Source organism: Chrysochloris asiatica, unplaced genomic scaffold, assembly GCF_000296735.1.
Source record: "Chrysochloris asiatica unplaced genomic scaffold, ChrAsi1.0 scaffold00125, whole genome shotgun sequence".
In the NCBI taxonomy this organism is placed as follows: domain Eukaryota; kingdom Metazoa; phylum Chordata; class Mammalia; order Afrosoricida; family Chrysochloridae; genus Chrysochloris; species Chrysochloris asiatica.
Window position 1 is genome coordinate 1459627 of NW_006408643.1, and position 24232 is coordinate 1483858.

The window sequence follows — 24232 nt, forward strand, 5'->3', positions numbered from 1 at the left end:
ACTCCTTCACTTTGTTGGGAGTCATGACCCGTAGGTTTAAGGGTGTTGATCCTCCAGAACAGGTGGAAGTTACCAGGTGGGAGGTACGTGTGTGAGTGTTCCTGGGAGAGGAAACATCTGGAGCAAAGACCCAGAGGTGGAAGAGGGGGTAAAAGTGAGGTTCCCTGAGTCTGGGGTGACTGGAGCTGCAGCGCCCAGTGCCAAGTTGGGTGGCTTTGGAATCCTCATGAGAAGCTGTTGTTTTCTTTGTATTGGTAAGAGTACTCCACTTTGAATGGATTGAGGGGCAGGGAACAGGTCTGGATGTGACCCAAACACACATACGTACCCTCAAACCCATGTGGAAATCTACACAAGACAGAACTTTATTGATGGGGGCTTCGTGGTGAGGGTTTGTGGGCCCCAGGACAGGGCTTGTAGCACCATGATGGGGGTGTGAGTGGCAGAATGTGGGGACCCCCCTGGGGCAGGCAGGGCTGAGGTTGATGGGTCTTCTCAGCTCTATGCACCTGTGGGGCTGGACAGGGCCAGGGGAAGGTGGTGCTAAGTCCCCTTCTCCCACCTCAGAGAAGAGGAGGAGGGGCAGTGCTGGGGGCAGGGCACCAGATGACCCCCCCTTCTCACCCCCACTCTTCACAGTACATATATCCATCAGAGGCTCCCTAAGGGTGGGTAAGGACTCCTGATGTGGCGCTGGCAGATAAGCATTGGATTGCAAACCACAAGGGGACTACAAGGTTGGTGGTTCAAACGCACCAGCTGATCCTTGGAGACCCTGTACAGGATCGCTGAGACGGAACCGACTAGGTGGCACTTAACAACAGGGGTGCGTTAAAGTCTTTGGAAAGCAGTGTTCCCTCTCCAATCCTACCCTGTGAACTGGGAGAGGGGTTGAGGAGGGGCCCCGGAGGTGGCCAGCCCCTCCCCATCCCCCAGTCAAGGCTCCTGCAGGGGTTCCCAATAAATAACTTCAGGCTTCACCCCACCCTTCACTCCCAGTTTCCGCTTGTTCCACCCCCCAGGATGGCCAAGGACAGATCTGATCACCATCTCCACCCCCCAATACACACACACTCTCTCACACACACACACACACACACACACACATACACACACACTGCCGACACCCAGCTGTGGTTCCAGACCGCGCGCTCCCTAGCGGCTCTGGCAGGTTTTACAACACATCTGGCGGAAGTAGGCTCGGCTGCAGAACTGGAATTTGAGCACCAGGGGGCAGTAGGCGACCTTGTTCACATCCTTGCATTCTGCTGGTGGAAGAAGGGTGGGGGATCAGATCTGGGCACCGTTTATGTGTGCCTGTGCAGTGCTTTCTAGTGCATGCCTCGGCCTCTCTGTGCCATGGTTTCCTTAACTGTCAACCCAAACTCTGTTGATTTAGACTCATGGCGACCTCATGTGTATCAAGGTAGAAAAACATTTTGATAGTTGGACAAGTTATTTTGATATGGAGACGTTATAGGATCACTGGTGCAGTTTCCCCAAGCCCGATGGTAATGGACAGGGCCCCACTCCTTGCCGTGTACCTTCGGGGCCATCCTCGGAGGGCGCTCTCTCGCACTTGGCCTCACACTGCTGTGCGGTGGGTGGCCTCAGCGCCTCGTTGCACTCGTGAGACGGCTGGCCCGTGTGGCTAGTGCAGCGCACAGAGCGCTGTTGCTGTCCAAAGCCACACTGTGCGGAGCACTGGGGGGAGGGGGTTTCCACTGAGAGGCCACCCTGCAAGCTGCCGGGCCCCACCCACCCCGGGTGTGCCCGCCTACCTCACCCCATTCCCCCGTCACCCAGCGGGCTGGCGGGCAACGGCGTAAGTTGCAGCGCATGGTGGCTGGTGGCTTGGCTGCGGGTGAGCAGTGCGTAGCGGCCAGCGTGGCACGGTGGTCGGCACTTTTGCAAAGGACCACGCGATGACGGAGGCCAGGACCACAGCTGGGGGTGCACTGCAGTGGGAGGGGGTGTTTCATACTTAAAAGGGTATCCCCTCAGCCATGTGTGTGCAGGCTGTGGTCATCCAAGTAGCCCCAAGAACGCAGAGTGGAGGTGGCGATTAACTTGGACCATTAGGGCTGGGGGGGGGGGGGGGCTCACGGCTCTGGAACCATGGGCACCGCAGCCCCTATTTTTTATGCTCAGGGTGTGTGGCTGGGCCCCAGGGGAAGGGTTGGCTGACCTCAGACCAGTCGAGCGCGGCCCACTCGGGTGGGCAGATGGGGCCTTGGCAGGCCTCGAGCACCGGCGGACGTGGCTGTGGGCATGCGCTGTCGTCCAGCGCTTTCTCCTCCGCAGCTGACACGCGGCGCTGGCACACGACAGAGCGGCTGCGCACGCCGGCGTCACAGCTGCGGCTGCAGCGGGACCAATTCCCTACGACCCAGCTGAGAAGAGTGGGCGAAAAATGGGGAACAAAACTCAAAATCGTCAAAAAGACCAGGCTTACTTGTTTGATAGAGCCTGACGGAGCCCGGGTCCACAGCTGATGGAGCACTGTAGTTGGAGGGATGGGGGTTTTGTACTTAAAAAAGCATATCCTTTCATTCATGTGTGTGCAGAACACTTTAGACAAAGTCAGATCTGGAACTGAACTCACCCTCGCGGTTCAATTTTGAGCTAAGCAATAGATAGGGCTATGCTGGTGGTGGTTATGTGCTGTGGAGTCGGGTTCGGACTCATAGTGACCCTGTACAGAGCTTCCCAGGGTGTAAATCTTTATGGGAGCAGAAAGCCTTGTGTTTCTCCCATGGAACTGCTGACCTTGAGATTAGCAGTCCGACTACGATACCAGAGCTCCTTAGATAGGACACTTTGTTGTTGTTCAGTGATGTTGAGTCTGTTCCGACTCATAGGGTTTCTGAAGAGCAGCTAGTGAGTTTGCACTGTGGACCTTGCAGTTCAAACTCACCTTGAGATTGAGTGCTAATTCTCTAGCGCCACACCAGGACTCCCAGATAGGCCTTTAAGGGGACCAATAGCACTAGGGAGGTATGCATTTCTTAGAACAATTAAGTATTTGAGATCAAAGAGGCAGTATGTACTCAAGGACAGAGTTCAGCAGAATTAGGAAAGGAGGAGAAATGGAATCAATGACATGAAGCTAAAAGTGTATGAACTGTTGAATGGAAAACTGATCAGCTATGTAAAACCTCACCCAATTCACAAGAAAAAGTTTAAAAAGAGTCATCTCCATCTGGAGCACCCACCCTGACCTGCCCTCTCATCTAGACTGGGGCAGAGGTGTATCACCCTCTTGGAAGACGGTGACTGAGATGGTTAGTTTGCCCAGGGAGTATTTTGACTCGGAGCCACCTTGGAGCACAGTAAGCCCAATTACAGAAGTGTTGTAACCCCGATCCCGGCAAACATGGACTCAGGAGCACCAAGGAGCACTTTCCCCCACCCCAGGTGACCATGAGCACTCACTCTGGCGGGCAGGGCTCCGTGTTGCAGGCTCGCTGCCTCTTGGGCAGCTTGCTGTGGGCGCTGCAGTGGTGTGGGGCCACGGCCGCACCGTCCAGCTGGCTGCGGCACTCCACAGCCTGCACTTGACTGCCTGGGGCGAGGCAAGAGGCCTATTCAGCCCTGTCTGCCCAGACCCCTGCCAGGGTGCCCAGTGCCCACGTCCTGACCCCACCCAGCCTCACCGCCTGCACACTGGGCGGAGCACTTTGTCCAGGGTGTGTAGTGCCAGGAGTAGGGAGGCAGGGCATAGCGGGCGATGGGTGCGTTGAAGCGGTAGCGCAAGGCAGGCAGCTCTGTCCGAGCTAGCACCTGGGGAGGGAAAATGGAGGGGTCACACAGAGATTCCAGATAAGCTCAAACACCGCCCCCCACATGCTTCCCCGATGCCTGCTGTTACCATGACAACAAGGGATGCGTTGATGGGTCCCAGGGCTTCTAAGCTCTGGGCCTGGTCTGGACCCTGTCGCAGTTGAAAGATGGTTCCAGCCAGGGGCAGGCGGTGGGGCTGTGGGGTTCCGGGCAGTCCCTCCAGCAACAGGGACTCTTGGTCCCCCTTTAGGGCTGGGAGACAGTGCAGGGGTCAGAACTCCAGCCATGCTGAACCCCCTGTTGGCCCCCAGCCCTACTTTCACCCTGCTCACCGAGGTGAATGAAGGAGAGGTTCAAGTCCTGGATGAAAATGTGGACAGAGCCTTTGGGGATCCAGACGACCTCCTCATACCCTGGACAGTGGAACCCAGATGTCACCCAGGTGTCCTGCCTCCAATGTGCCTGATCCCTGCCTCCTCCCCCAACTGGCCCATGATGGTCACAGCTCTCTGTGCACCAGGCACTAAGCACTCACAGGAACACCCAACTGAATTTGTGTGTCACAAATCCCATTTTACAGATGGAAAAACTGAGTCCCAGAGAAGCTAGGCAACATCCACTACCCTACTCCAAGATTTTATAGCTAGTTTAGTGGTAGGAGAAAGATGAGACATTCTGCTCCCGTAAAGATTTATAACCTTGGAAACCCTGTACAGGGTCGCTATGAGTCAGAACCGACTCCACGGCACACAGCCACCACCATAGTGGTAGGAGTCCTGGATGCTATAGGATAAGCACTGGACCTCAAGGTCAGTTTGAACCGAAAGGTCGGCGGTTCAAGCCCATCAGCCATTCCTCAGAAACCTTACACAGGGTTGCTATGAATTGGAACCGACTTGATAGCACTTAACAACAAGAAGTGGCTGAGCTGAGATATGAACCTAAACTTTCCTGCCTCTCTAACCACCAAAATTAAGACCACCCACCTCCATCACCCCAAAAGGTAGGCCAGTGTGGAGGGGAGGGGGCATGGCAGAGACTTCGACTCATACGGGGAAGTAGAGAGTCTAGCTATAGTCAAAGCTGAGTTTGCAACTGCCTCTACCATGCACTCCCTGGGTGATCGTGGGCTTCTGTGAATCTTGTAACATGCCCCACCTGCCCCCCATTGTTCCCTGAACCCTATATTAGAGCTTCACCGTGTGTCTGGGCCTGCTGCTCCCTGCAGCTAGGTTACAATCACCCACCCTATCAGCGCACTGTCTACTGCGTTCACCTGATGTGGGCATGGATCCCCTCTCTACCTGCCCCCTTCATCTAGTCAGTCCCCAGGGGTAGCTGTTCTAGGTCCTGAAGTTACATGGAGTCCATCTCTCGATCCTTGTACACACCCAATCTAACCCTGCTGGGGCAATGAAACCCCACCTCTGAAACTTGCTTCTGGTGGCCTGTGAGCTAGCTTCTGGCGGCCCTCCCACATCAGAGTGTGAGTCAGTTTCCCTAGTTTCTGGAACCTTCCTGCCATTTGAGGCTCCTTCTCACTTAGATGGGGTTGGGGAAGGCCGCCTAGGGTCTCCGCACACTCTAAATACCTCCTCTTCCAGTAAGCCTTTTCCTACTTACGTAGACAATGAACCCCTCAGTCCCTTGGGGTTCTGCATGAGACCCCCAGGGTGGGAGAGGGGAGAGACTTGGGTTCCCATCCTCTTAACGTACTAAAAATTCAATTACTGTCACATGACTCACAGCAACCCTAAGTGCATCAGAGTAGAGCTGTACTCAATGGGCTTTTCAGTGGCTGAATTTTCAGAAGTCGATCCCCAGGGCTTTCTTCCAAGGTACTTAACTTCTTGGTTAGCGGTACGCACATTAGCCACTTACACCACTCTCTTCCAATCCCCCATCTTAACTACCAAGGCCTTCCCCAAGCATCACTGGAGCCCTTCCTGACTCAGGTCTGAGGGTGTCACTGAGCACCCAGGATTTTGTGGGGTCCCTGACATCTCACTGGGATCCAGGGTTCAAGGAGTTCCCCATCTTGGTTATCATAGTGGGGAGGGGGCACAGTTCTGTCCTGACCACCTGGCCCAATTGAGAGTGTGGGATGGAAACTGGGGTCTCTTACCGGCCCCCATTGGGGTGGGACTAAAGACCCCTTCGATGGTCTCACAGGCACTTCCGTCACCTCCGCACACACGGCACTTATCTTCACGTAAGTCAGAGCCCAGAACCCGGTCACAGCCCACGTGCTGAGGATGGCAGGGATGAGGGGTCAGTGAGGTGCCCACTTGGCCCCCCACAGCCTCTCTCGGGGGGTCCCCTGCACCTTGCATTCGCCGCTGACGCAGATGTCCACGGTGTCGGGTCGGCAAGGTGTTCCGTCCACCACGGCTGCTGCCCGCTCCGTGTAGAAGTTGAAGCCCTCTGCTAGGCACGTGAGCGAGCAGGCCTTCACGCCCCCTGGGGGGCACGGCCCCGTCACATCATGGGTCCTGGGACCCCACCCTCTCCCTAAGGGGATGTGAGGCCAAGAGGGGCAGAGCCCAGGGCCAACATATGGGTGAGCTGGGTGGCGGTTCCAGCGTCCAGTTGCAGCATGGTGATGCCTAACCCTGTACATTCTGGCTGTGCATTCAGGGGCAGACCCGGGGCAGAACCCCAAAGCCTCATCACATGCTGCTGGGCCCATACTCACCTCCTCTGTATGTCTTCCATGTGTATAACTTTCCACGGAAGGGAACACTGTCAAACTCGGAGCATTGCATCTCTCTGAAGTCCTGGGAGCCAGGGGGACAGTCCTGGGGACATGGGAGCAGAGTCAGGCTGAGGCCCAGAGGCAGGAAGGCCTGGGAGGAGGCTGGCCCAGGGGAGACAGATAGTGGTCTGGACTGAGATATATTTGAGGGCCTAAGAGGAACCCTGGCGACATGTGCTTCTCTGGTGACAAGTGGTGGGTAGATGTATATCCATATGACTCATGTACATCCAACACCCAGCAGTGGGGTATATAAGAAGCAAAGGCCTGGTAATTTACTTCTGAAAAACCAGCCACTGAAAGCCCCATGGAGCACAGTTCTGCTTTGAAACACACATGGGACTGTCAAGAGTTGGAATCCCTTGATGGTAACTGGTTGGGCCTAAAACAGATGGGGAAGGTGTAAGCTATGAGAGAGTGAGGGGTGATTAGGAATACAGACAAGAAGGGGGTTTCAGAATGAAGGCGGTAGCCCCTGGGCTGCAGGGCAAACGGAGGAGCATGCAAAGGTGTTCCTTGGGCTTGGTGAGGTGAAGTAGCAATGGAGGTAGTGGGGGGCATTCTTTGGGGGAAGTTGGGTTGTGAGGACAGTGAGTTATAACAGGAGAGGGTAATGTGGGTCAAGCAATTCTTCTAGAGCATGGGGGAGTTACCTGCTGAGTTTGAACATATATATAAAGAGAGCTTGCCAAAACAGCAGAAGAAATGGATGGCGCCTAGCCACCATGCCTGAACATTTATGCTTAAAGACCCAACAGATAGAGTTCAGAAGAAAAAGCCTGGAACGGAACTTCAAACTCATATGGAGACTGGGGGGACCCCAAAATCTAATGCCTGGAACCAATTTTTAAACCCTGTGCCCCAATGATATCATGAAGCCATCATTAAACTAAACAGTTGAGCCCATTTTTTTTTAAATTTTTACCTAGAGCATCGTGCTCCTGGAGGTAAGTATCTATATGAGCTTCAACTGATAACAGTTCATCTGAAGCACAGCTGAGAACTCAAAGGGGTAAAAGTCTAAATGAATGGTAATGGAGCAAAGTGTGCAGATCATGAAAATGAAGACACAGTATGAAGCATGTAACCAACATTACTAACTGCTCATGGAGAACTCTGGTGGTATCTTGCCACTTCACACAAAGATCAAACTCCCAAACCACGCCCATTGCCATTGAATTGATTCTAACTTATGTTGTTGATAAGTGCCATCGAGTAGGTTCCAACTCATAGCCACCCTGCAGAGGATTTTCAAGGAGCAGCTGGTGGGTTTGAACTGTCCACCTCGAGGTTAGCAGTCCAGTGTTTATCCTATAGTACTAAAGCAGTACTCCATTCTGACTCACAGCCACCCTGTATGGCAGTGCACAGCTGCTCCATAGGGTTTCTGAGCCTGTAACTCTTTATGGAAGCAAACTTCCTCATCTTTCTCCTACAGAGTGACTGGTGGGTTTGAACTGCCCACCTTGTGGTTAGCAGTCCAGTTCTTAGCCCACTACACCACCAGGGTTCCTATAAGGTCACCAAGAATACATTAAATAGAGAAAAAAAATAAAATAAAATAAAAGGGAGAGTCAGGAAAGGTCAGATCCCTGGGAAGGTGTGAGGGGGTGGAGTAGGGGTCAGTGACAGGTATGGGCGGGGCTGGTGTGAGCTGTTTCCCCAGGGCAGAAGGGACCAGGGGCACAGGGCTTAGGGCCCTTGGCAGAACTCACATCTGTGTTGCAGGATCGGTGTCTCCGTCTCTCCCCCAGGCAGTACTTGCCCCCTATGGTAGGCCTGGAACAGGGAGAGGAGAGAGGCGGTATGGAGGCAGAACACGGGGTAGGGGGGTACTGCACTTCTCGTCTTCGAAGGGGCTGACCTGGGGCTGTCGCAGTGCCGACTGGAGGAGGACACACCACCGCCACATGTCCGGCTGCAGTCTCCCCACGGGGTCCACGGGCCCCAGGCCCCGTCTACTCCCTCGGGCCGCGACCCAAAGGGGACGCACACGCGCTTGTAGCACCACTGGGGATGGGGAGGGGACAGAGGCTGAGTCCAGGCCCCATTCCCATCCCCCGAGCTCCTTTGGGATCAGGCGGATGTGGGGGGTGGGGGCAGGAAGTAAGCTAAGCCTGAGAACTGGGACCAGGCAAGTAGGTGTGGAGGGCAGGGGCGTGGCCTAGGCAGGTGATGAGCAGAGGGCAGAGCCAGTCCCTGGACCAGCGTGAGGGACGTGGCCGGCTCTCACCCCCTTGTCGATGGTGTGCGTCTGACACAGCGTGCCCTCGGCGGCCGGGATGCTGTTGGTAATGCACCGGTTGCTTTTACTTAAGCACCATAGTTCGCTGCAGACCTCCTGTGGGCCGAGACACCCGCTCAGGCTCGCCCTCCCTTCCCATTCCTACGGGCAGCCCGCCTGGCTCAGGAGGGCCCAGGTGTCCTGCTCGCTGCCTGCCTGGAGCAGGTCCTCTCCTTCACCAATAGGCTGTGCTTATGAAACACCTACAGGTGTTATAGACGCCTTTAGGCATTAATGACCTCATTGAACCTGAGCTGTTACTAACTACTCTGTAGTTCAGCCCCAGTGCCTCCAGCGGGCCCAGAGGCCCCTTGGGACCAGCTAAGGAGGGCCGGATAGGAAGGAATGCGCTTTCCTTTCAGGGAAAGCTAATGCTTTCTGTAAAATCTGGCCTAGAAGGCATCCCAGGTCAAGGACCTCATCTCTCTGTTTTTTCCAGTCCCATCATCAGAGTTTTTTAAACTATGGTGGATTGAGGAGAGGACAGGCTGTGCTGAGTCTGTAGGTCTCATTCTTTCATTTCCTCCAGTGAAAAATCGGCCTACTGTAGAATCCTGCCTAGCCTGGCCGCCAGTCCTGTCCCTTCAGGAGGCTGGCCCAGCACTAGTGGGTTCAGCTTTGGCCACATCGCAGGTCCTCTAATTTAGGTACTGTCCAGCTCAAAGGGCCTTCCTCTGAGAAGGGGAGATGCACCTGTCCCCTTTATAAACATGTGCACTTCCTTCTTTGAACCAAGTCCTCCTAAGTTTTGAGAATTTGGGACCGACTCCACGGCACATAACAACAACATTGGCTGTAGGAAGGACTTGTTGTACCTATGCGAAGTTTGGAGGGTTATATACTCCCTCACATCTGTTCCGGAGTATTCCTGCCTTCTGTCCCCTCAGAGAGCGAGCACTTCTTGGCGAAACACTCAGCCTGCTCTTCTTAGCTCATATCCCTCTGGCTGTTGTTAAAAATGTTAGTCCGGTCTCAATCCCACTTCTGATACCCCTACCCCTCAAAGAGACCTGTTAATTCCAGCTCTGCCCTAGATCTCTTCTCCGTTCTTCATTCAGACATACTGCGATATGTCTGAATGAATCCCTCACCATTCGGGGAGGCCTCAACTCAGCCATTGACTTGAAACAATTCCCTTCTCTGGGCCTCAGTTTCCTCATCTTCAGGATGGGTAGTCTAATGCCTATAAGTCTATGAGTTCCAGGTGACAGGGTGGATATGAAAGGGCTTGAACAAATGCCTTGTTATTGGGTAACCATGACCATAACTATTATTGAACTAAGTGCTAGGCCAACTCTGACATGTTTGTAAATAATTCCCCTCATTCAACATACAGTCAGCATCAACCATTCCCTTCCCCTGCCTTTTAAAATTTGGGAGTCATAGAGGGACTTGGGTTCAAATTCTGGCTTTCTCATGCCCTTCAATTGTGACTGTGGACAAGTCAATTTCACTAGGTCTCAGTCTGTAATAAATGGATCCTAGAATTGTCTAGGATTTAAGTGAAATAACCCATGTAACTTGCTTAGTACATAGTCAGTGTGAAGTGAGGAAAAGAAGTGAAATCATTTTAACAGTTGCTGAATACCTCATTAGAGTTGTCATGGCACTAGCATGAACTAGCCAGAGAAATGATCTCTCTGATCCTTTGAGCCCTGAGGGTGTGGAGGGTTGGGGCTGGGCATGGGATCTAAGAGTTGGGAGTGTTTTTAGGGGGTTGAGGGGCAGACCTCAGCTGAGTGACGGCCCAGGAGGCTGAGGCAGGAAGCCAGCTGATCTTGAACTTCCTGGGGGCAGCTGATGGGGCTGTAGGACCTGATTCCCTCTCTATGCATGGATGGGTCTAAATCTCAGGAGAATGAGGAGTGGTGAGAAGACTTCAAGCTCATCTGGCCAAGGACTGGGGCCAGGAGGACTTGTGGGAACATGGGGGGTGAAGACAGGGTGTTCCTGGAAGATTGGATCCAATGTCTGGCCAACCAGGGAAGAAGGCCCATTCCTAGGAACACTGTCTCCACACTGTCTGACCATTTGGTTCTAAATTGCCGACTTAGGGATCTTGAGACTTTGGTCCTTGCAACCTACAAGTGGCCTTAGGTATGAGGCAGAGGGTGGCCTTGTTGGGGCTCTCCCCAGCCCAGCTCCTACATCTGGATAGGTTTGGAGAACCAGGATTCACAGTCTAGAAACCTGTCATTCCCATCTGTTTGTGACATCTGTCCTCCAACCCCCCCTGTCCCCTGAGGGCTTGCCCCTCCCTGGTGGTCGTGCCCTCTCCCCTCCCAGGAAGGAAAGAGGAAGACTCTCTCTACCCCGTATTTACACTGACGCGATTTGACTCCATGCTGGAAACGGCACTGTTCATCTGCATCGTAGGCCTGGCCGGGCGCCACCGTCGGGTACACAAAGTCCTGTCTGGGGGGCCGGTTGTTCAGGCACAGCCCCAGGCCCGAGCTGCAGCAAGAGGAAGGCAGCTTTCATGCTGGGGGTGCAGAGCCCTTCCCAGAGGGAACCCTGATTTTCTGAGCCCAGCGACCGCCCCCTGCAGGCCTGGTGGGTATGTCCTCACTCCAGAAAGCTGGTGATGTAATCACGGCTGCAGGAGGACCACACAAAGGGGTTCGTCTTCATTGTGATATGGGCTGCCATGAGCTTGGCTGGGTCCTGGCCACGGGCACCACAGCTGTTCCCTACACCGTCATGGTTCATGCCGAACCTGCAGAGAGGGGCGTCAGTTCTGCTGGGAGCTAGGGGATAGGTCCAGCCCCTCCCGCCCTTCCCGTCCGGTTTCCCTGGGCCTCACGTGTGTCCAATCTCGTGGGCAATGGTGAATGCCGTGGCTAAGCCGATGTCTTCATTGATGCTGCAGCTTCTCTCCCGCTCACACATCCCACCCACGGGGGCCAAGCCTGGGAAATGGACACATGGGCTGGGACTGGTCAGCCCCATCCACCCTACCTGGTCTCCCCCCAGGCTCAGGGTCCCCCAGCCCATTGCCTTCCTAGGGGTTTGTAACTATGGGGTTTGGGTACCTAGCGTGCCGCAAGGCTTGTTCTTGTAGATGCAGATGTCGTAACTGTGGAATGAGAGAGGAAGTGAAGGGGCTGGGCTGAATTCCATGGCTCCCCCTGTGCCCATCTCTGGGGGCTGAGCTCTTCCGGGATTGATAGCATCGTGCACTGACCCTAGCTGACCTTGGAGATGTACGGGGTATGTGTGTAACCAAATGAACGAATGAACAGGAGAGCCAGTGCCCAAATGGCCCCAAAGTCCTACCCCACATCTGCATGCTCCCAGTAGCCCCTCCCCATCCCTGGCTCTCTGAGGAATAAACGCTGTCCAGTTGGACTTCAAACCACAAGGTCAGTGGTTTGAGCCCACTAGCCCGCTCCTTGGGACAAAGATGAGGTTTTCTGCTCCAACAAAGATTTATAGCCTCAGAAACCCTATACAGGGTTGCTGTGAGTCAAAACCAACTTGAACACACTTAATAACAACAAGAAGCAGCCCCTTCCTGTCCCTGCCTCCCTCGGGGGTGGCACAAGCTTCCCAGCCCCTCCCTCTCCCCTCTGGCTTGGACTTTACTGGCCCACCCTTGGGCCCTCACCGCGTGATGAGAACCGCCGTATCGTGGTTGGCCACACCATTCTCCGGGATGGCGTTTCCATGGCCGCTGCGGTTTACGATGGATTTTTGCCATTTACAGAAGCTGTCCAGGGATTTCCCAGCATGATGGGTGATCTCTAGGGTGGGCTGAGGGTGGGCCAAGTGCGTCACATGGGTGATCCTCACCCTGGGGAGGGGGCAGTAGTGGTGTGGAGGGGAAGGGCTAGAGCACCTGTACCTGGTCCTCTGTGAGCAGGATGAGACGTGTTACAAGGATATGAACGTTGTTTCCCAGACTCGAGTCCTGGAAAAGTTTGGCAACCTGACCTCCAAGAAACAAGAGAGACCGAGTCTTAAGAGGAGCTCAGAGCAAAACCAAAAACATAAACGAAAGACAACAACAACAAAAACCCAACAGGAACTTGCTGCATGGATCTTCACGTGAGGAGGTACTATTGCTATCCACATTTTACAGATGAGGAAACCAATGCAGAGAAGAAGTTAGGTCACACAGCTGGTAGGTGTCAAGAGTGGGATTCAAGTCCAGATATGCATGTGTCCAAGGCTCTGGCTACTTATCAGCACATTTCTTTTCAACTCAGTTCCACTCAGTTTTTCTGTCCACCTGCCTTCCGACTATATGTTGACCCTCAACTTGCTGTCTCCACACCTCGCCCAGAGGAAGCCTGAAGGATGGTCTCATTCTACAGCTTTCTAATGGTACCAGCTTTATCATAGAACCACAGGAAGGTGGAGCCCCAGGGAAGCAGTGGTCTGGAGGCAGTGGTCAGAGCGACAGAGAAAATAGCTAGGAGGTGGGGGAGACAGATGACGGGAGACCAGGAGGTCAGAAATCCTGACAGAAAGTTTGAGGAAACTATGAAAAATCAGAAAGCAGAATGTTGTGACATCAGAGATGGACACACTGAGCTGTCTTTCTGGTCTCGTATCTGTCTTCCCATTTTGCTGCAGTTAAGCAAGTAAACTGTTTTCATTCTGTGTCAAATGCTCTATCTGGCTTCCCTCACACCAACCCTATGATGGTTAGGATTTTGTATCAACGTGAGGAGGTCAGGATTTCCAGAAGTTTGGCAGTTGGGATGTGCTTGTTTCCATGGTGATGAAATCTAATACTGGCATAGATAATTATGATGAGCAACTATGAGTAGCCAATCAATTGAAGGGATGCTTCCTTGGAGGTGTGGCCTGCTCCCAATATAATCCACATGCAGGAGGGACTCTCTCTCTCTTCTGCTGGGGACCTGAGTCCTCTGGTATATATACGTATTTATGTTTCACTGGTTTTGATTCTTTAGAAAACCCAGCCTAAGACAAACCCTAACCCTATGAGGTACCAGTTGCTGCTGAGTTGGTTCTGACTCATCAGGACTCCATTATGTGCGTCAGAGAAAAACTGAGCTCTGCAAGGTTTTCCATGGCTGATTTTTCAGAAGTGGATCACCAGGCCTTTACTCTGAGTTGCCTCTGGGTGGACTCCAACCTCCAACTTCTTAGTTAGCAGATGAGTACTTAACAGTTGTAGCACAATTATAATGGCATTTTACAGAGGGGGAAATGGGTTCCAAGAGGTCAAGAGTCTTGATCAAGATCTAGTATGGGAACTAAGTATATCTATGCATGGGCCAGGGACGCCAGCCTGCAGGAGGTTCTAGGGAAGAAAAGGAATCCTGGTGGTGCAGAGGTTAAACGTTCGGCTGCTCGTTCAAACCTACCAATTGTTCATCAAGATTTGATTCTGAATTAGCAATCCCATAGGTCAGAGTGGAACTACCCCCATGGGGTTTCCAAGGCTGACATTTTTATGGAAGCACATCTTTATCCCGTGGAGCAGCTGATGGGTTCAAACTGTCAACCTTTTGGCTGGCAGCTGAGCACTTTAGGCACAGTGTCACCAAGGCACTTTCATAAAGACAACAGCTTGGAAGCGCCATGGGATACTTCCACGCTGTCCAACAGGGTTGCGATAAGTTATAATCAATTCAGTGGCAATGGGTTTCCTTGTGAGAGAAGTCAGCATATACACAGAAGTGTGCCTCTGTGTGTTGTCCACCTTAAGGAATTCCTGGAAGCTGGTCTTATTTTGATAGAACAACACTTACATGGCACTTGAGTCCTGGTGTGGCACTGTGGGTGAATGCACTGGACTGCAAAGTTGTTTGAACCACAAGGTCAGTGGTTCAAGCTCACCAGTTGCTCCTTGGAAACCCTATACAGGGTGGCTATGGGTTGGGACAGACTCAATGGCACTTAACAACAACAACAACAACATGGCAACACTTTAAAAAGGTCTTGTGCAGCAGGTGCAATACGTCGTTTGGTTTCTTGACTGCTGCTTCCATGAGTGTTAATAGTTGATCCAAGAAGAATGAAGTCTTTGACAACTTCAATCTTTTCTCCATTGATAAGAACGTTGTTTATTGGTCCAGTGGTGAGGATTTTTGTTTATGAGGATTTTTTTGTTTTTCATGGAAGCAGCAGTCAAGAAATCAAACAACATATTGCATTAGACAAATCTGCTGCACAAGACCTCTTTAAAGTGTTGAAGAGCAAAGATGTCAGCTTGAGGACTAATGTGCACCTGACCCAAGCCATGGTATTTTCAATAACCTCATGTGCATGTGAAAGCTGGACAGTGAATAAGGAAGACCGTAGAAGAATTCATGTATTTGAGTTATGGTGTTTGAGGAGAATACTGAAAGTGCCATGGGCTGCCAGAAGAACAAACCAATCTGTGTTGAAAGAGGTACAGCCAGAGTGCTTCTTAGAAATATAAGGATGGCAAAATTTAGTCTCTTGTACGTTGGGCATGTTGTCAGGAAGGTCCAGACTCTGGAAAAGGACATCATGTTTGGTAAAGTGGAAGGTCGGCAAAAGAGAGGAGGACACTCAACGAGGTGGACTGGCACAGTGGCGGCACAATGGGCTTCAATACAACAGTTGTGAGGAGGATGCTAGACCAAGCAGTGTTTCTTCTGTTGTGTACAGGGTCGCTATGAGGAGGAGCTGGCTTGACAGCACCTAATGTTATTTTATCCATCTTATAGGTGAGTATGGAGTCCTGGTGTGATGCTGTAGAATACGTACTGCAAGGTTGGCAGTTCAAACCCAACAGCTGCTCCTTAGAAACCCTATACAGGATCACTATGAGTCGAACTGACTAGATGTCACTTAACAGAAACAACACAGATTAAGTGAAGTGTTCTGATGTAGCACCATAGGATAAGCACTGGACTGCTAACCACAAGGCTAGTAGTTCAAACCCATGAGCTGCTCCTTGGGAACTTTAAACAAGGTCTCTATGAGTTGGAATAGACTCAATGGCACATAACAACAATATAGAAGTGTAAAACTAGGAGTCTGTGGGTGGCACAAGCAGTTAAGCACTTTGCTGTTAACTGAAAGGTTGAATGTTCAAGTCCACCACGAGATGTCTTGGAAGAAAGTCAGGGTGAGCTACAAAATTAGCAATTGAAAACTTTTTGGAGCACAGTTCTACTCTGACTCACATGGGTGCCATGAGTCATAATCGACTTGATGATAACTACTTTGTTTTTGTTTTTATAAATCAAGGAAGAGAAATGATGTCAACTGCCCAAAGACACACAGACTACAAATCTGGCCGGGCTGAGATTTGAACCAGGCATTCCGGCTGCAGTCTCCAAGCTCTAAGCCACTGTACTGGACCATTTCCTTGTTCAGTGCCAAGTGTAGCACTCTGAGTTCACCCTGCCGACTCTGCAGGTCAGGGACTGGGGTGACCCTGCCCAGGGAGGGGGAGGCACTTACAATGTTCATGACGGCCAGCACGTATTGTTCCACATCTCGACGCCCGTGGTACGCCACCATCATCTTGTCAACAACCACCAGGGTCTCCACGTAGCGCTCTCGGCTGACCGAGCGCTTCAGGCCTGGCTGGCCTCGCTCTGTGTCATTCCCCGGGGACCTGGCAGGTGGAGGCTTCAGGGTACGTAGCCACCATGGTCGCCCCTTCCACGGTTTCTCATCTGTAGGACCCAGTACAGCGAGTGAGCTGCCACCCTGGTACAACACTGCCTATCTGTTTGTCCCTTACTGATCAACGCCTGTCTGATGGTAAATTTACCAACCACCCCACACACTGATTGTACACATGCCCAGCTCCGGCCCCATTACCCACTGTAGAGTAAGTCTGACTTTACAATGGTGTGATCATCCCACTGACAAGCTTTGGTTGAATGAGTTTGACTTCCCCGCTGTCTCTTGTACAACAGTCCCATGTCCCCATTGCCCAGACTTCAGCAAAGCCCACATGTCAGACTGAAGAACTGAATGACTGTCAAACCAGTGGACCCAATAGCTGCCCAGTGTCCTACTATGTCAACATGTTGGTACAACTCCCTGATAATTCCATTGCCTGACTGGATTGGTGTATAACAATGTGTCTCCCTGTTTGAACTGTGTGGTTGGATCACTTCCTGGTCTTCCAAATATGAACCTTTCCAGTTAATGCGCTACCCAACTCCCATGCTATTTAATAATCCAACTTCACCCTTTCCAGTGTCGGATGGTCTTATCATCTGGCTGTATCACAGTGTGTCTCATTGCCCAACTGGTTGTACAACCACTAAACTTTGTACAATGAACTGTGGTTGTATGTCTGCCACTCCCTACTCACACATGATCAACTGTGATGGCTGGACCATGGTGCCCAGGTGTCTGGGCAACCGCTAGTCTAGCTGCTGTTATGAAATAGTTCCACATGACTAATTCGGCTGGTCTGAAGTAAAGGATTTCCCTCCATAATGTGTATGTGTGTGTGGTGTTTACAACCAGTCAACTGAAGACCTTAAGATTAGTCTTCCCAGTTGTGTCTCGCTAGAGAATCCTCAAACAGTAATTGATTTCATGCCTACTTCTCTCCTTTTTCACTGAACCTGCATGATCATTCTGGTTGTAAAGTTCTCCTTACTCTCCCTTATTCTTCTGGAATGTCTGTCTGATTGTACAACTGTCTTCCGATCGGTGTAGTTGTAATTCTGACCTGAATTCGCCCTTCTCCTGACTGGCATTTGGATTCTTAAACAGCTCCCAAATCTGATACAACCATCTACTTCTTTATTTTGATTTCTTGACTTCTGCTTTTACGGGATCCTCATGGTAGAGGCAGAACAATTTTCCCGCCATCTGATGCCAGTCATGGTTGCCAGCGAGAGCTTCCATTGGTGCGATTTTCCAGCTGCAGATGGTACAACTCCCTACAGCTCCATTGGCCAGCACGCAGATGGGACTCTGACTGGATCTAGCTCCCCAGTGGTTCTGCTCATATACAGACCTTCTGGCTGGTCATAACCTGCATGCCATCACTTTCTTAGAATGTTGTCTTGGTGCCTGTTCTGAGGCCCTGACTGGGCAGCTGATTGAATCCACTCTCCAACCATCTCAATGTCAGCTTCTCATACCTCCTGGGCCATTAGGTACCCAACTTCATCACCCCAGGACCTGGTACCCAATACCTGATGATAGCCCTGATGCCCCCGTTAGTCTGCAGAGCGATTCAAAGAGCCTCATCTCCAGGAAGTCCGCAAAAGCTAGTTAACTCTACCCTGCTTGCTGTACACAGTTACCCTCTGCAGTGTTAGCTTGTGTCTACCTCGTCCCCAGGTACAACCCTGTGTGACCCTGTGGAACGCTGTGTTCTCCCTCAGGGAATTATGAGTACAAGAAGCTGCTTCTCAGGATATTAATCTCTGTCTACTTGCTTTCCCATGCCTACGAAAGCAAACCCCAGGTACATTTAAAGCACTGGGCTGCCCATCTCTGTCTCAGTGTAAGGCTATTGGGCACCTGCTCTGCCCACTCCCAGAAGGACAGGTGTACCTCTCACTCCACAGGCTGTGTCCAGGTGTGGGTGGCGCAGGGAGGAACGCTTATACACCACATGGGGGCCACTTTCCTCTGGGCCCCGAGGCCCCTTAGCCCCGCCTTGCAGGGGCTCAATCAGGTACTCTTCCTCGTCGGCCACAATCAGACCATGCTGGGAGTTGGAAAAGGGGGCAGAAGATTTGGATCAGTTTTGGTTCCCAGGATTTCTGGGTCTGCGACCCTCTCTTACTGGATTTATTTTACTGTTTCATTTCTTACATCTCCAGATGGCTATTTGACTCATTAATTTTTTATCCTCATGAAAGGTTATACATTTTCCTCAAACTACTGCTTTAGGTGCACCCTAAAAGTATGGATGAGCTCAAAATACTTAAAAACTTTTTTCAAGTGTCCTTTTCTGAAGCATGAGATATTTGGAAGTGTATCTCTTAGATCATATTATAATATTAAATGATTGTTGGTGTGGCTAGCTGCTGTCAAGATGATTTGGACTCATGGTGACCCCAGAATAGGGTTTTTGAGGCTGTGACTTGAAGCAGACTGCCAGGTCTGTCTTCTGAGGCACCTCTGGATGGGTTTGAATCCTTGGTCTAGTAGTTTAGTGCTTAACTATTTGCACCACCAAGGGACTCCTGATATTGTACCATATATATATGGGCTTCAAAAAGAATATTAGACAATGGAACTAAAACATGATGAAATTTTTCCACGAAATTTTTAAAAGCCCTTTTGTATTTCCTCTAATGTTTCCCTAGAAACCCTCAGCTCACCAGGCCTCCACAGGTGCTGATGGCCACATGGGAGCTGCCAGCCTGACCCTGTAGGTGACCAGCATAGAGGCAGTGGGGCCGGGCAAGTCTCTGCCAGGCCAGGCCCTTCTGGGTCCAGTACTCCACAGAGATGTGCCCGGCCAGCAGATGGGGACTACGGGTCAGGTTCAGCAGGAAGTGGGTACTGGGTGCAGCCACTTTGTAGAAGAGGCGGGACTCAGCAATGGCTCCTGTGTCCCGGCGTTGTCTCCGGGGAGCAGGGGGCGAGAAGGCCAGCAGTGCCCCATTGTGGTCCACGCGGGTGGGGAAGGCGATCTCATAACTCTCCAGACTGGACAGGAATTCATCTATGGGCAAGGGGTGGGGAGGCTGACCCACAGCATCTGTCTCCAGGTGCCTGTGGATCACAGAATCCCCCATGCCTGACCTCCCCATCCCACTGACCACTGAACCCTCTCTCTGCTGACTGGCTTCCTCACCCCTTGTTCCCTCTCTGTCCCTCTGCATCCCAGGACACCTACCTTGAGAGCGGAAGGCTTGTGGGGTGACCTGGAACGTGAGACCCAGCCCCAGGGCGAGGGCCCAGCGGAGGATCTGACAGGCAGAAGCCATGGCGGCCACGTGTCCACATGTCTCTCCCCAGCCCTGGCTGCCGGCAGCCCCTACAGCACCGCCTCCCCTCTTCACAGCCTGGACAGCATCCCTGGGCTCCTAGGGGGCGGTGGGGAATTAGGATCAGGAATTGGCCTGTCCCTGCTGCCTGGTAAGGTGACAAGGAGACCTGCAATACCTCATCCCCAGCGCTGAAGATTTGGGATACTCCCTCCACCCCTACTCCACGCTGTTTGAAGATCCTGACTGCCCCTTCCTCATTCTGTAGTTCCCTGTGTGTGGGGAGCGCTTCCCTCATCTTCCGTATACTCTCAGGGACTTTGACAACATGCTGTTGTTTGGTGCCATTAAACTGATTCCACCTTATAACAACTCCGAATGTTCCAGAGACTCTTCTTGGCTGTAACCTTAACTGAGTTCTTGTGGTGGACTGGTTAAGCACTTGGCTGCTAACAGACTAGTGATTTTGCATGAGAGAAGACCTAAGTAAGACCTGGTGACCTGCTCCTATAAAAATGACCCAATCCCACCTCCTCAAAAAACAAACCCACCGAAGTGTCTAGACAGTTCCAATTCATAGCGACCCAAGAGTGCACACTAGAACTGCCCCACAGGTCTCCAAGGTTGCAAATCTTTATGGACACAGACTGTCACATCATTTTCCTGTGGGTTTGAACCACCAACCTTTCGGCCACTGGCACTCTTCCTTAAAGACAGACAGCCTAGAAAACCCAACAGGGCAATTCTATTCTGTCCAATAGGGTCGCAATGAGTTTGAATTGACTCTACAGTGCACAACTTTAATGGACGATCACCAGGTCTTTCTTTCATGGTACTGCTGAGTGGATCCAAACTGTTACCCTTTAAGTTTGCAGTGGAAGGCAAACCATTTGGCAGCCCAAGCATCTCCTGAGACCCTTACATCACTGTATTTGCATAATAACCCTGAGAAGTGTATGTTCATTCTGTCCATGAACCATAAGGTCACTGGTTCAAACTTACTAGCTGCTCCTCGGAAACCCTAGACAGAGTTGGAACTGACTCAGTGACTCTTAATAACAACAGACAAGGAATCAACTCAGGCACTAGGATTCACCCCAAGTCCCAAGGCTAGAAAGTTGTTGTTGTTAAGTGCTGCGGAGTCCATTCCGAGTCATAGCAACCCTGTACAGGGTTCCCGAGGCTGTAAATCTTTATGGGAGCAGAAAGCCTCCTCTTTCTCCCACGGAAAAGTTGGTAGTTTCGAACTGCTGACCTTGAGGTTCACAGCCCGATTTGTAAACACTACGCTACCAGAGCTCCGTATGGCTAGGAAGTAGCAGAGTCCAATCATTCGTTGAGGAATTATCATGCCGGGGTCTAGGGGGGGTCATTGGTGTCTGAGATGGATGCATGTCTGCCCCCCATATCCCCATGGAGCTCAGTGTCCCAGAAGTGAAAGAGGTAAGTTAAGGAAGGACCCAAAGAGACCAATGAGACAAATTCAGATTGTGACTCATTCTTTAGGAGAAATCAACTTAGAAACCCAAGTAGGAAGAAGTCAGAAGAATGCACCAGGCAGAGGCAACAGTCTGTGCAAAGGCCCTGGTGCAGGGAGGAGCCGGGTATGGGCCCAGGACCACAAGGCCAGCGTGGCTGGAGCTGAGTGAGCAGGAGACAAGGAGATTGTGGCAGCAAGGGGAGGGTGACATGGGATACATTTGAAGGCTATGAATTTTTACCCTAAATTAAACCCAAGCTTAATCACATCCCCAGGCCCTGAGCCCTGCCTTTGGACCCTCTGCCATGGGACTGTGATTCACCCCCTACACTGTGTGGTCAATCCTACAGTCTCCCTTCCATTCTGCCCTTCTAGCCTTGAGGGGGTGGGGGGGTGGGGGAGCAGCCCCCAGTTATGACTTCCTCTCTGAAGCTCCAGGCCAGTCTGCAGGTCTCAGTGTCTCTGGTATTTGCCCAGGGCCAGCCTGCCGCAGACACCACTTTGGGACACCGCCCTGTGCCAAACCCTCCTCCCGCCTTCACCCTCTGCCTCCCTGCAATTTCCCCCCTTCATCACACACTGTCTTGTTTTCTTTGCAGCCCGGCCAAGTCTGAGAGCTGATCTCCAAACACAGTGGTTCGGCCCCTAATGGAAGATGCCAGCATTTCTCCAGGAGGCTGACCTACAGCTGACATTGCCCACTTCTCTTGTACCCCTCCAGTGATGGGAAGCTCATTCTGGAACATTTCTGACCCGTCTGTTCCCTTAGGCTGTACTGGAACCTGCCACTTTGTTTACCTTTTGGGGGCTTCAGTCAACGATGTGTGGCAGTTTCAGACCCAGACCCCAGTGTGGCTGTCTTTCTGAGCAAAGGCCTCTCTGGATGTTGATTGGCTACGGACACTGGGAGGGGGCAAAGAAGAGCTGGGCTGGTCTTCAGGCTGAGCTGGGTCTGAGAATTCAGGGGTCACTGCGGAGAAGTTTTTCTCCACACCCTGGTGTGGACCTGCTCTTGGACCTTCCTCCTTATAGCACTTCCATAATCTCTTCCTATACCTTCTCAGGGGCTTCATGCACTCTGACTGGACTCCTCTGGCTTCTGGCCTCAGACTCACTGCCCCCCTCCCCTGAGTCTAGAGGGCAGTATTCACCTTGAACCCCTGTTTCTTCCTTTTATACTGCCTGCCTCTGTCTCTAGACCTGTTCCCCTGTCTCTCCAGACCCCATATCACCATCGTCCTCTGAAGCCTGACCCTTTGCTCCCAACAACCTCACAACTTTTGTGCCTGGAGCCCAGATGGGGTGTAGGGGATAGTGTGAGGGCACTCAGAGAGAAGAAGGGGAGCTGGGGAGGGCAGGTGTTTGTCAGAGGCAAGGTGGGGAGAGCATGTGGACAGTAACCCAGCCATCCTGGCAGTTTGGCGGTGGGACACAGCCCAGGTGAGGTGGGGGTTAGGGGGTTCCAATCAGGAAAGGCCTGGGGGTTGGGAACTGTGACTAAATGGGCAATAGTGTATTGTTCCAGAGACTCTATTTGGTGTAACTTTGGCTGTAACCTCCGCTCCTGGTGTGGCCCTGGGGGTTAATGCGCTGGGCTGCAAAGTCGGTTTGAACTGCAAGGTCGGCGGTTCAAACCTCTCCTAGGAAACCTTATACAGGGTGGATATGGGTCAGAGCCGACTACACAGCACTTCACAGCAACAGGGGGCTTTTCAGTGGTATGTGTGTGAGAATGTGAGTGTGTGTGCCCGCCCGCTGTCTCCACTCCCTCCTCCAGAGGCAGGAGGGGAGGCGGAGCCGGGGAGGGTGCCTAGCCGGGAGGAAATGCCGGCGGAAACGGCCCGGAAACAGTGGCTCCATCCCATCCCGGGGAACCAGGGGGGACCCAGGCTCCAGCCAGACCTCCCGGCCAGGTTGGGGGCACCAGTCATTCTCTGGGATCCAAGGCCCAGCCACCCATCTGGCCACATCTGGCTGGGCGGTGGCGGCCAACAGGGCCAAGAGCAGACAAAGGCCTGGCTGGGAAGGAGGAGGTCCCTTCTGGGCACCTCAGCCTATCTCCCCCTTCCAGCCACTACTTAGAGGCCCTAAGCCCACCAGCCTGGGGACATCCCGAGACAGACAGCTGTGGCCGCAGTGACCGACACCGGGGAAGTGGGCGGCGGTGCACACACACACTCACCCACACCTGCGCAGCCTCCAGGGACCAACACAGGAAGTCGGCGAGTACACCGCGGGTCCCCCAGCAGACATACTCACATTTGACACACTCACACCCGGGGGCACACAACCCCACTATCCCCAGACCTACATGCAGCCCCTTCTACATTCACTGACACACCAACACAAGAACACACACACACAATTACACACCCCAGATCTGCAACACACATTTACACACTCAGACACAGCTACACACACGTACACACTTACTTACACACACTTACACACAGATCAGGGACAAACACAAGTCCAGACCTTCACACACCACACACTTACAGACATGTACACACTCCACAAGCTCAGACACACCCAGATGTTTGGAGACACACAGGCACACACATCCAGTCACCCACTTACTTGGCACTTAGAGTGTGCAAAATTTAACCACGTACACACTCTGATTACACTCTTTTACACACACACGCACAACACACACACACACACACACACACGCTCAAACACACCCAAGGTCGAATCCCCAGACACAAAGGCACGCAAACACAGAACTTATACACAGATGTGGATGCATTCACGCGCGTGCGCGCGCGCGCATATATACACACACAGACACACACACACACACACACGTAGACAAGTGCTCCAACTAACGGCAGCGCCTTCGGGTGGCACACGCTGGCGGGCATCTCCCACCGACTAGGCACCCCGAATCGTCGCCTCCGGGCTAGCCCGCGGGCCGATGCCCGGACTCGCCTTACCTGCAGCCCGCCGCCCGCCGTCCCCGCCGTCCCCGCCGCTGTCTCGCCGGCCCGCGCGCAGGAAGGGAGGGAGCGAGCGCGGTGGCGTGGCCGGGGGAGGGGGCGCGGGCCAGCGCTTCC

At 52.5% G+C, this 24232-nt stretch overlaps 1 protein-coding gene across 1 annotated transcript; it reads right to left on the minus strand.

The window, feature by feature from the left end:
- Window positions 1-1117: 1117 nt before the first annotated feature.
- Window positions 1118-19693, minus strand: ADAMTS10 (ADAM metallopeptidase with thrombospondin type 1 motif, 10). The gene is made up of 24 exons (XM_006868878.1): window positions 19603-19693; window positions 19082-19428; window positions 18306-18462; window positions 16236-16453; window positions 12667-12750; window positions 12430-12575; window positions 11855-11898; window positions 11626-11731; window positions 11392-11538; window positions 11135-11276; window positions 8772-8879; window positions 8403-8548; window positions 8254-8317; window positions 6479-6581; window positions 6110-6243; window positions 5909-6032; window positions 4116-4196; window positions 3872-4035; window positions 3657-3783; window positions 3436-3565; window positions 2189-2393; window positions 1782-1958; window positions 1545-1704; window positions 1118-1265 (listed from the first exon to the last, which is right to left on the minus strand). The coding sequence occupies exons 1-24, from the start codon at window positions 19691-19693 to the stop codon at window positions 1156-1158; spliced, it is 3315 nt and encodes a 1104-aa protein (XP_006868940.1). The 3' UTR covers window positions 1118-1155.
- Window positions 19694-24232: the final 4539 nt, after the last annotated feature.